The 12,292-nt window shown below is 38.6% G+C and overlaps 1 protein-coding gene across 11 annotated transcripts in view; it reads left to right on the top strand.

The window, feature by feature from the left end:
- Positions 1-12,292, top strand: part of APC (APC regulator of Wnt signaling pathway) — a 131,678-nt gene that overhangs the window by 101,231 nt on the left and 18,155 nt on the right. For 5 of the 11 annotated variants that reach the window (XM_087429924.1, XM_087429920.1, XM_014796743.2 and 2 more), the window contains 4 exons: positions 4,749-4,847; positions 7,640-8,018; positions 9,811-9,906; positions 11,189-11,242. In XM_087429924.1, the coding sequence (XP_087286050.1) occupies positions 4,749-4,847; positions 7,640-8,018; positions 9,811-9,906; positions 11,189-11,242 (628 nt within the window). The remainder of the gene's footprint in view (positions 1-4,748; positions 4,848-7,639; positions 8,019-9,810; positions 9,907-11,188; positions 11,243-12,292) is intronic. The other 6 variants (XM_087429926.1, XM_014796764.2, XM_087429927.1 and 3 more) reach the window with 3 other exon arrangements.

The raw sequence follows: 12,292 nt of genomic DNA, 5'->3' as shown, positions 1-12,292 counted from the left end.
ATGGTGCATTTTGGGGTAATGGGAAATGGCCCAGGATATTGCTATGGGTGTCAATGGCTGAAATTGAGTAGAGGAGAAAAATGTCATTGAAGACAGTATCAGAGAACTGAGGGGCCAGGGTTTTGAATGGGTCATGTGCATGGATGTTGAAGTTAGGCAAAATGATGGCAGTGATTGAAGTGGAAGGAAGTCAGTGACCTTTGTGCCAAATATTTAATGATTGAGGATAGTGATTTTGAGTTTAGTAGGTCATAGCACTGGGTAAGGAGAAAGGTAATTATAACACAGAGATTTGGGGCTGTTATGGGAAGATGGAGGATAATGGTTTCAAAGTAGTATTGAAGAGTGAAGAAAACATTGACTTGTGCTACCTGCTCACTCTGAAGTTTGTGAGATGTGGGAAAGAGGGCTGCAGGGGGAAGTGGTGTCCTGTGAGAGCTAGGTTTCAGTTAAGGCCAGGAGTAGAAGGAGCATTCAGTGAAATGTTGAGGATGTAGAAGTACTTATGAAGCGTGGAACCTGGATTCCATAAGGAAAGTTGGATAAGAAAGAGAACAGTGTGAAATAGAGTCTCACACATTTTAGAGCTGAGAGTCGAGAATGATATAGAGAGTACTTATATCTTTGGACAGTGAGCAAGGCTGATTCAAAGGATGTACAACGTGACTGATTTAAAAGGTCTTGAGGCTGTGAGAGAGTTAATCACACTCAGTTTTTTTCAGAATTTAGTCGTGAGTTGGTTGGGAAACACTTCTTAGGAAGTTACCATTTCTTGCAAGTCCTTCTGAAAGATGTCAGCTCAGGTCTAGCCATCATTAAAGGGCCCAGGAAAGATCCTCAAGGCCCAAGTTCTAGGCTTACAAGGAGTGTAGGTATGGGAAAGTTCTCTCAATGTCTCCTTATAATAAATGCATCTGGATTTCTAGCTAGATTGGGAAAGGAGGGAGTGTCCCAAAATCAAGGAGCTGTTATAGGGAGATACTAAGACTGAAGCTTAAAGAAGATTTGCTATCTACATTGAAATGAATGTCAGGAACATGTTTTGTTGTGGAAGTAATTTTCCCCTTGTTTCATAATTTAACCTCTGGTTTCTCTTGTTTCAAACAGTGTGTTTTCTATTGCTGCTTAACAAATTTAGCAGCTTACAACAACAAACTTTAGCAACTTAAAACAACAAACATTTATTGTTGAAATAGAAGCTGAGTGCCTCTATTTCAGAGTCTCTCACATGGCTGCAATCAAGGTGTTGGCTGGGGCTACAGTCATCTCAAGGCTGGACTAGGGGAAGATCTGCTTCTAAGCTCACTCATATGGCTATTGGAAGGCCTCATGTCCTCACTGGCTGTTGGCCAGAGATATCATTTCCTTGCCACCTGGGCCTCTGGCAGTTTGCAACATAGTAGCTTTCTTCCCTCAGAGAGAACAAGAAAAAATGCCCAAGATGGAAGCCACAGTCTTTGTAAACTTATCTTGGAAGTGACTTGTCACTGCTGCAGCATTCTATTTTATAGAAGCCAGTCATTAAATCTAGCCCATACTTGAAGGGATTTCATAAAGGCATGAATACCAGGAGACAAGGATCACTAGGAGTTGTCTTAGAGCCTACCTACCATATTTAGATATCCTCAAAGATAGTATGTTTGCTTCAGGATAAGGAGTCGTTCCCCTTCTAGTGTAGAGCGAGAAAGGCCACTTGCCTGAATTTACTGAAGAAAGCCCCCTGACTGTTCTCTTTACTGAGTCTTGTTGCCTCAAATCTGTCCTCTTTATTGCAACCAGAGTAAGCTCTTTATCTCCAAATTTGTTTGTAGTTTGCTGTCTCTCTCTTTCCTTCTCTCCCTCTCCCTCCCTCCCTCCCTCTCTCTCACACACACACACACACACACACACACCCGTATTCCTATGCTTCTGCCTTGTCTGGCCTGCCTTGTGGCTAATCCCCCCTTTTTTTATTGGCTGAACTCCTCTTCATAGTTAAGTCCAAAATCAGATATCAGTTTTTCTAGGAAGCCCACCTGTTCTCCCAAGACTGAGTATTTTCTGTGTGTTCATACAGCCTCTGTTAAAGCACTCGCTACTATGTAATTACATGTTGAGCACCCTGTCTAGACTCTGTGTACAGTGAGGATGGGAATGTCTTCTTCAGTTATGTCCCTGGTGACTAGCACTGTATCTAGAAAGTAGCAGAAGCTCAATAAATATTTGTTGTTTGGTTGCATGTGAATTGAAAGACCGTTGTAAAAGCACCTGGTAGCTGGTGGCAGTGGAAAGAGATGCAAGATGAGTCTTCCTCTGCTGCCCCTTCTCCCTTCCGGGAGGAGTGCTAACTAGCTACTCCAAATTGAGAAGTATCTCTAGGGGGCTAATCAGCATAAAGCATCCAGACCCACAAAGGGAGTTGAGCCTGGAAAGGGTAGCCATTCTGAGACTTGACTAGTGTTCTTAATTCAACCCTAGATTTCCCTATGTGGGTGTGAAGAAGTGAGTCTTCATGCTTTTATATGGGGGACATAAAAAAGACCTTTCATGTTAGGACTTCTTAATATCAACTTTATTAAGGAACGATTAACATACAATAAAATGTACCCATTTTAAGTGTATGGTTGAATGAGTTTTACAATTGAAAAAAAAATTTTTACAATTACATTTACAAATGTAATTTTTTCTTAAAAACATTATTGCAAATGATGGTATAAAATATGTTTTTGTGGACTAGTCAGAAAAACCTAACCTTGGCCTTTAATGTGACCTCTATGGAAGTTCTAAGCAGCCCTTTTAAAAATGAGCTTCAGAGTATTGCCTATTTAAGGGCTTTTTATAACAAATTCGGACATCTCTGTATGAGCATTTAATTATAACCTATTAGAATCCTGACTAATCAGTTAGGAATGCTGGTTAACAATTTTCTGTGTTGTCTACCAGTGGAACTTAGCAGATGAATAGTTAAGGTTGCTGGCTAACGGGAAGTTTTTAACATGTCACCAAAAGTGAACTCTATGCATAAAAGGAAGTTACAAGGTCTGTTGGTTCCAAAATTTAGGGAAATGGGGTATATTCCAAGATATTGACTCATTCCAACCCTTTGTACCCTCCAGAGTAGGAGATACCAACTCAAAATCCTCAAAACCTATTATTCCCATCGTGGTTTTCTTTTTGCCACACCTCCTTCTCCAATTAGCCAGAGCATGTATATCTGAAAGACAATGAGAACCAGCAATGGTGTCCCCAGTCCTGATATTCTTATGAATTTTACTACTAGCTCCTCATTCATTCATAATTTAACAAATATGTTGTGTATGCCTACTATGAGCCTAAGACTACCCTTGGTACTAAGAATACAGAAGTGAACAGAATAAAGTTTCTGCCCTCAAAGAGCTTATATTCTAGCTTTTCCTGTTGAAAAGTTGAGAACTACAACAGAGTACCTGCCAATATTGCTTTCTAATTGAATGAAATTCTTATAGTCATTATTATTAATCATTAATGAGTGGCTTTAGCTATGGCCTATATTTTGATAGGTACCAGATATTTATCTGTAGCCCCTACTCCTGTCTAGAGTTGCATCCTTTGTTTTCAGATGCTCATTGAGCATTCTTAGTGGATGTCAGTATATTCAAAGGTGAGCTCAGTTCCCACACGGAAAGCCATCATCTCTTCCTGGTTTCCTGTATCTGTTAATGGCACCAGTATCTACCCATTTATCCATGCTCGGCACCTCCAAGTTGTCCTTGACTCCCAGCATCTCTGTACTCACATTCAATTAGTTAGCAAGCCAATTGATTTTATCCCCTGTATATAGGGCATCCCCATTTCCCTATTCTCACTGCCTTACTTTGTGCCCTCCAAGCTGCTCAACTACTAAAAATATCCTCTTCCTGATTTCCCACCTGTGATCTCTCCATCCTGTCCTCTAGACTCTTTTTAAGACATATTTCTGGTTGTGCCGTTCTCCTGCCTAAAGTCTAGTAGCTCTGCAACGTCCACAGCTTGAAAGCAACATCTTTAAAATGACACGAGACACTTAATAATTTAACCCAACCTTTATCCTCCACCATACACTTTGTGTTCTATCCACATTATACCGGAGCTCCATGCTTTCCATATTTACACCTTTACACAGGCTCTTCCATCAGTCTCCTACCCCAAAATCCAAGGCCTACCTTCAGTGTTACTTATTTTATGCAGCCTTCAATAGTTCGTAAGCAGGTAGTTGTTTCTTCCTGTTTTCCCTCAGTATTTTATACATTCTTCTGCTATGGTGCTTATCATATCACACTGCAGTTATTTATTTTTTCATGTTTTTCTCCAATAGAAGTTTCAAGCAGTCCTCTCTATACTGTGAGCCCCTGGAGAACTTGGACTGTACCGAATTCACAGTTAGTTTTGTGGTAATTTGGAGCATTTCATCAATCAATAGAGCTTTCTGTCAGTCAATTTATATTTAACTGAATGTGGTTGCATGTCTTTTGATCTGTGAAAAAAATATTATTCTTAGAATTTCTTCAGTTTTTCGTTACTTACACACTGTAGTTTAACCGTCTTTTGCAACAAATCTCCTTTTCTTCAGTTTTTCTCTAAAATCTACTTAGTAAGTTTATAGGTAAAAATACTCATTTTGAGCAGTTATGTTCACACTTTTTAATGGTATATTTAGCTGTTTACCGTAAAGACAGGAGTACCTTAACATGAAGTTAGCTATATGTATCTATAGTCTAAATTATACTATCTATAATTTGCTTAATTTCTAGGGTTCAGCTGCACGAATGGATCATGAAACAGCGAGTGTTTTGAGTTCTAGTAGTACACACTCTGCTCCTCGAAGGCTGACAAGTCATCTGGGAACCAAGGTAACAGAAGATTATAAACCTGCTCACTAACACCATGAATACTCTGCCAGAAAATTCTTCATTCGTCTTTTAAATTCAGCTAGCGGAGAATTCTGATTCCATCATCACAGTCTCATAAAGAAATGACATCTTTTTACACAAAGAAGCATAGACAAAAGGAATATGAGGATTATAAAAAGTCCCAAGTTAGATAGTTTTTATTCTTTTTCAGCTTTATCATCCACTTCTCTGCAAATATCCTAAACTCCAGCCAATACTGGCTTACTTGCTGCTTCCCGAGCACTTCCTGTGACTTTCTCCCTCCATGCCTTGCCTGCAGTGGCACACACCTCCACCTGCTACCCTACGGCAAAATGGCTGTCAGAAACCTAGCCAGCCTTCAGAACTCTTCTCAGCCTTTACTGCTTTACAAAACATTTTCTGATTCCCAAGATCCTCTCACCTCCCCATGCCATCTGTCTTCCTCCTTTGAATCACTACAGTTTGCAGGAAACTCTTGGAAAACAGGGACTGTTTTTTATGTATCTTTTGCAGCATCTAGCACAGACCTTGCACATAATGACTGTTTAATAAATATTTATTTAAGTGGATGGAAAAATTATTGAAATTGAACATTATCCAGTGCTGATAAGTGAGCTTTATACAGCTCTCCCAGATGTTAACAAATATTTTAGGAGTTGGGAATAGTATGTTTGAAAAGAAAATAATTATTTTATTATTGTTTGAAGCCAGAGGCTTTAATATTATATTGACAAAGGTGAAATTCTAATATTACTAACCTGCATTTTCAGTTAAATCTAAATAATTCCATTAATTCTTTTCACAGCATACTATACATACTCTTTCTTTAATAATATAATAGCTTCTAGGAAAAGCATTACTGAAATAAGGAATGTTGATTTAAGAAATGAATTTTAGAGTAATCAATGATATTGTTAATATGAGGCTTAATCTTTTTAATAACTCACAATAGCTACTACTTGGGACCACAGTTATGCCAGTAACTGTGCTAGGAGTTGTATGTACATTGTCTCTGATCTTCTCAAAAATCCTGTAAAGTAGTCTTATGCCTCTTTTCAATGAGAAAACTGAAACAAAAAGGTTCAGGAAGCTGTTGTGTAATTAAATTGGAATTCGACCCCAGATCTGTCCAACATCAACACATAGTTTTTACTATAAAGAAAATCTCTAGTATTCAACAATATTGTTGTGAAAACTGACAGCTAGAACACTGTTTTCTTTTGAAGTGATTTATGCATGCTAATATTAAGACTTTAGTATGTTCTTGAATGCTGGCTACTGCCCTACACATGTATTATTTCATTTAATCTTCACAGAGAAAACCCTTCTAGGTAAATTCCTCCATTTTGCAACTGAGGAAATGGGCTTATAGAAATCAAATAACTTGGTAGTGTCATATAGCTCGCTCGTAAGTGGTGGAACCAGAATTTGAAAGCCCATTTATCCACAGTTCTATACTGCCTTCCTAAAACTTTCATATATAAGAATAGTGTGTGTTTACACATTTAGAGTAGAATTTCTCAACCTCAGCACTATTGGCTGATTAATTCTTTGTTGGATTGTACAATGTTTAGCAGCATCCCTGGTCTTTACCCACTAGATGCCCATGGCACTTCCTCCCACAGTTGTGACAACCAAAACTGTCTCCAAGACATTGACATAAGTGTCTAGAGGGGCCAATATTGCCCCCAGTTAAGAACCACTGATTTATAGAGATGATACATTTTTTATATAATAGCCTCTACTTTTATGTAATAGTCTGGAGCTTTGAAATGAGGCTGGTCACAGTCCAGGATAACAGGGTACTGTTTGCTGTTTCTAATCTGCTTCTAAGTAAATCCTTAAAATTCATTTTCAGAGAGTAATTAATGCTTAACAGTTGCTTTAAAAAAAAATTGAGGGGCCGGCCCAGTGGCATAGTGGTTACGTACATGCGCTCCACTTCTTCGGTGGCCCCAGGGTTCGCGGGTTTGGATCCCGGGCGTGGACCTACACACAGCTTACCAAGCCATGCACTGGCAGGCATCCCACATGTAAAGTAGAGGAAGATAGACATGGATGTTAGCCTAGGGTCAATCTTCCTCAGCAAAAAGAGGAGGACTGGCAACAGATGTTAGCTCAGGGCTAATCTTCCTCACACACACACACACACACAAAAATTGAATAAGAATCCTGGCTTTGTACTCCCTATGTGATCATGGCATTCTTTTTTTAATGACAAAATATTTTTACATGTATAAGCGAGAAATCATATAATTTTAATATTATCATTATAATCTGATGAGAGTGATTGCCAAGAACTAGTACTTAGTAAATAATAATTGTTGAAAAGTGTTTTCTGTTTATTAATTATAGTTGTAGATTAAAAGAAGTAAAATAAAATTTTGAATTGTGTAAAGAATTTAGATAAACTACATTCCTCACTCTGGGTGTATGTATGAGAGAGAGGGAGAGAAAGAAATTAGTTGCTTTTCATTCGTTATAATCAATGGATTGTCCCCAGCTGATCCAGACAAACAGCAATTTAAGTATGTAAGAACCTACTTTTTCTTTCAACACTGTATACTATTACTACTACTATTTACTCATATAAACAAATTGGTGATGATTATATGAATTTTGAAATAAGGCTCATTATTTCATCCTGGAAAGGGTTTTTTGTTTTTGTTTTTTTAAATAAGTTACAATAAATATCCCATTCATCACTTCATTGGTGTTGGCTTTTGGATATTAAAGTCATAATTTTGTTTCTAAACTCATTTGGCCCACAGGTGGAAATGGTGTATTCATTGTTGTCAATGCTTGGTACTCATGATAAGGATGATATGTCGCGAACTTTGCTAGCTATGTCTAGCTCCCAAGACAGCTGTATATCCATGCGACAGTCTGGATGTCTTCCTCTCCTCATCCAGCTTTTACATGGCAATGACAAAGACTCTGTGTTGTTGGGAAATTCCCGGGGCAGTAAAGAGGCTCGGGCCAGGGCCAGTGCAGCACTCCACAACATCATTCACTCACAGCCTGATGACAAGAGAGGCAGGCGTGAAATCCGAGTCCTTCATCTTTTGGAACAGATACGAGCTTACTGTGAAACCTGTTGGGAGTGGCAGGAAGCCCACGAACAAGGCATGGACCAGGACAAAAATCCAAGTATGTTCCCTGTAGTGTACGTCATAGTGCATGTTACAAAGCAAATGTAAACATTTTTAAAAATAAAACTTTTTTAGTTAGTACGTTGTCTTTATGAGTAGGAAAGGGAAATTCATATTAGCCATCTATACTGCTAACATAGTTTAAAGCTTAAGTCTATATTTCCCTAGAAACAATTAGCAAAGGAACATGTTATATACAGTACTATGCAACCAAAAAAGAACAGGAAATCAAGAGAGACTTATAGAGTCATAACATAGTAGACCTAGAAAGAACTTGAGCAGTTATGTTACCCATCTCTTTTGTTTTATAGATTAAGTTCAGGCAAGTGACTTAATATAAAATTTCCCTCAGCTATTAAGGACCAAGCCCTAATCTTTGACATTTGCCTGTCACCTTCTCAGAGGATACAGAGTTGTGTTATATCTGTTGTTGTTTGATCCTCACAACAACCTTGTGAAGTAGGAAGGGAAGGTATTATCATCTCCATTTTACAGACAAAGAAACTGAGGCTCAGAGAGGCTAAAACACTTGCCTGTGGCCTCACAGCTAGTAAGTGGTGGAGCCAGGAACAGAGGCCAGATCTTCTGACTCTCAGCCTACTACACCATCCTGCTCCAGGCGATGGGCCCCAATTGCTGGGGGAGATCAGCCACCCACCTCTTTGCTCAGGGAGAGACCCTTGGCCACCAGCCCCTCTCCTTCAGGAGCAGGGAACATGGGAGTTGGGACCCTTGGGGATATAACTTACTTCATTCCTGTAGCAAGAACCAAAAGCAGTAAGTATATAAGGTAAGACCTTCCTTTCACCTGAGAACACACACACACACACACACGCACACAGACAAAGACATAACACAGACACGACAAATGACTGTTGTATCAACCTGTTGATTTGAGGAGCAGGCGAGGAGTGATGGAGAGAACACAATCTATAAAGCTTTAGCAGATTTTTTTTAGCTTAAGTATAGAGCTGAATTTATTTAAAAACTAAAAATTATCAAGAATAAGAAAACAGCAGAAATAGTCCTTTATATCTGTTTGTCTTAGAGATGAGGAGAACTAATGAGATACTTTACTGGGAGAACATTGTCTTTCTGGATTGTTTTTTTTGGCTATCTACAATTATATAATGACTTGCATGTTGCGCTCTTGGTACCTGTTCTCTAAAAAGTTAAATAGAATAATATTATTACTTCTGAAAAATAGACTTGCTTTTTAAATTTTATTTCAAATAACGAGTTTAGAATCCTTGTACATAGTATTAAATGTAGAGGTACTTTTTCTTGGACACCTTTTCTTTAAATTTTTGTTTACTATCTAGTATCTGTCTAGAGGTAAACTTTCTCTACTAGGTTTGTACTGGGTTTCTCTACTACATTGTACACAGCCATGTGCTTTTAACCCACACTCATGACAATAGTTTCCATAAAAATTATAAACAGAATTCAACAGCTTTATACCAAAATGTTTTTATTCTTTAATATAGTTCATATAATTTTAAATTATTATTTGAGTTATAGCATAAACCTGCAAGGGACTTATTCTAACAAACTTGGTTCAAGGACAGATGAGTGGTAAACATTTTTTTGGAACCAAGAAAAGCCCTTTACCCATATTTTCTCTTCCATGTTCGTAATATTTATTCATTTATTCAGCAGACATTTGTTGATCCACTGAACTACTATGCCTTAGGGATATATTAGTGATCCCTGTACATTTTTTAAGTATAATAAACATCATTGCTTTTGAGAAAACAAAGCATTATGGTTATGTCAATTTTATTTTTCAGTGCCAGCTCCTGTTGAACATCAGATCTGTCCTGCTGTATGTGTTCTAATGAAACTTTCATTTGATGAAGAGCATAGACATGCAATGAATGAACTTGGTAAGACAAAGACGTTTCTGAATGCCATAGAAGAATACTGAAGATTTTCATCATTGTTGAATTGGAATATAAGACCACTAACTTTTATTACCAGCTGCTTCCTCCTTGTAGCAAATGATTATTCTCTGGTTTTCAGAGGAGAAAAGGTTCTAAATGACAAAAACTGCTACCCTGTTATAAACTAACTTGGATTTTCAAAATCTTAGTCAAAGATTGGGAAAATTACTAAAGAGGCCACTCTTTGCCTCTGTTGCCAAGGTAGACCCTGTGTGACAGTTGATGGAGAGGGTAATTGTATTATTTAGAAATGTGGAGCTACTTCATTGTTCTGGAACTCAGTCACTTCTGATGGACACCAGAAGGAATTACTAAGATTCTCATTTATCTTTGTGGTTATCAATACTTTACTGGATTTTCATGATAAGCAGCATGGTGTCTTTGAAACTGGTTAATATAGAAAAGCGTTATGCTCTAATTTAAGGTAGAAACATTCCATTAATTTTGGAAGGATTACTCTCTTAGGTATATGTTATCACACACTCTAAACCTGTGTAACCTGCATTTGCACACCCCATTTTTCACGGTTTTTCTTTGATTTCTAGGTTCATTTTGCACATGTGGTATTTATAAATTGCATCATGCTGAGCCATCTCATGTGAACTGGATCTCTCTAGTCGCGCCACAAGCAAGAACCGCATACTGAGTTCCCATTTTAGTGTAGCTGTGCCCTTGCTTTTTGTGCTATTTATGTTACGTTACATTCTAGCCCCCACTTTGTTTTCCTACCTCCCTCGTCATTGTCATTCATCATTTATCTTAAAAGTGACAAAGTCATGAGAGAACCTGAACAGCCAAAAATGAGTATTGTCTCCTCAGAGTCATCACTTTGGGAGGCTATGCACTTGTGGTTTCAAGCCTGCCCTCCAGCCAGGCTTTTCTTCCCTCAGGCCCTCGCAATTGGCCCACTTGATTCTCTTTCCTTCCCCCATCCATCCCCAGCCTCCTGTGGAACTGAGTGTAATCTTATGAGTTCTCCTCTTCTCAATACAATCTCAGCATTTGTGAAAATGTTAAGTTTGGATGTTTTTTTAATGGTTGTAGTAATGGGAAGAAGGTAAAATAATGAATAAACAGGAAAATTAATCCAATTTTTAAGCTACCACAAAGGTTTTTCTATAAATGTCCCTGTGTTTCAATGGACTGTAGACTAGGACTGACAGATTAATCATCTGAATTTCCAAGTAAAACCTAGACTCAGTATTTGTTCCTCTTCCTTCTTCAGGTAGGAAGGCTCCCCGGGGCATTTCATCACAGGAGCTAGGGCAGGGGCTTTCAGGTGAGGAGCAGGATGGGGCCTCTGGGGGTGTGACTGCTGGGGACATAGCCACAAGGGATTACTTTCTTCTCACTCCTAGCCTCCGAATTTGCACTGGAGCAAAAGAAGGGTCGAGGTTTGTGGATTGTGGAGAAATAGAGTAAGACAGCACAAGGTATCTGACATTGAGGGATAAGGAGGAAAAAGTCCCAACTAGGTAAAGGGAAATTCCTAAGCCCAGTCAGCTGGGACTGTCATTTGGACATACAAGAAGATTCTACAACTATCAGGGTCATTTAAGTTTGCACCTATTAGTATGGCAAGTTTTAGACTATAATATCAGTGATCTATACATGTATTAATTCCCAGCTCTGTCCCAGAAACTGTGCTAGGCACTAGATATAAAACTGATTAAGACATGGTCCTGACTTTCAAGGAACTCATAGTTTATTTGCATTCGTGTTTCCCAAACTAGATCATAATGATCACTAGAGGCACTTGTCAAACCATGTAGATTCTCTGGCCCTGTAGCAAGCAAGCTTAGTGAAACAGAATCTCCAGATGGGAGACCTAGGAATCATATTTAATAAGTGACCCAGGTGATTCTTATGATCAGGGAATTTTGTGAAACACCAATTTATAGAATATTGATGTTGGGCCCCTAATATTTATTTTAGAATGTAGCATTTCATGCTAATGGTGACTATCTAAACCAAATAAAAAATAATACACTTTAAAAATTGTGTCATGTTTCTATTACCTTTTTTTGATAAGTCTAATTAAAGATTTTGTTGGGGCCGGCCCGGTGGCGCAAGCAGTTAAGCACACGCGCTCCGCTGTGGCAGCCCAGGGTTCCCCGGTTTGGATCCTGGGCACACACCGACGCACTGCTTGGTAAGCCATGCTGTGGCAGCGTCCCATATAAAGTGGAGGAAGATTGGCATGGATGTTAGCCCAGGGCCAGTCTTCCTCAGCAAAAAAAGAGGAGGATTGGCAGATGTTAGCACAGGGCTGATCTCCTCACAAAAAAAAAAAAAAAAAAAATTAAAGATTTTGTTGAATGTCACCTGA

Source organism: Ceratotherium simum, chromosome 4, assembly GCF_057802395.1.
Source record: "Ceratotherium simum simum isolate JZ-2026a chromosome 4, ASM5780239v1, whole genome shotgun sequence".
Lineage (NCBI taxonomy): Eukaryota > Metazoa > Chordata > Mammalia > Perissodactyla > Rhinocerotidae > Ceratotherium > Ceratotherium simum.
Note: the sequence above shows the minus strand (reverse complement) of the source record. Positions and strands in the feature narration are given on the sequence as shown.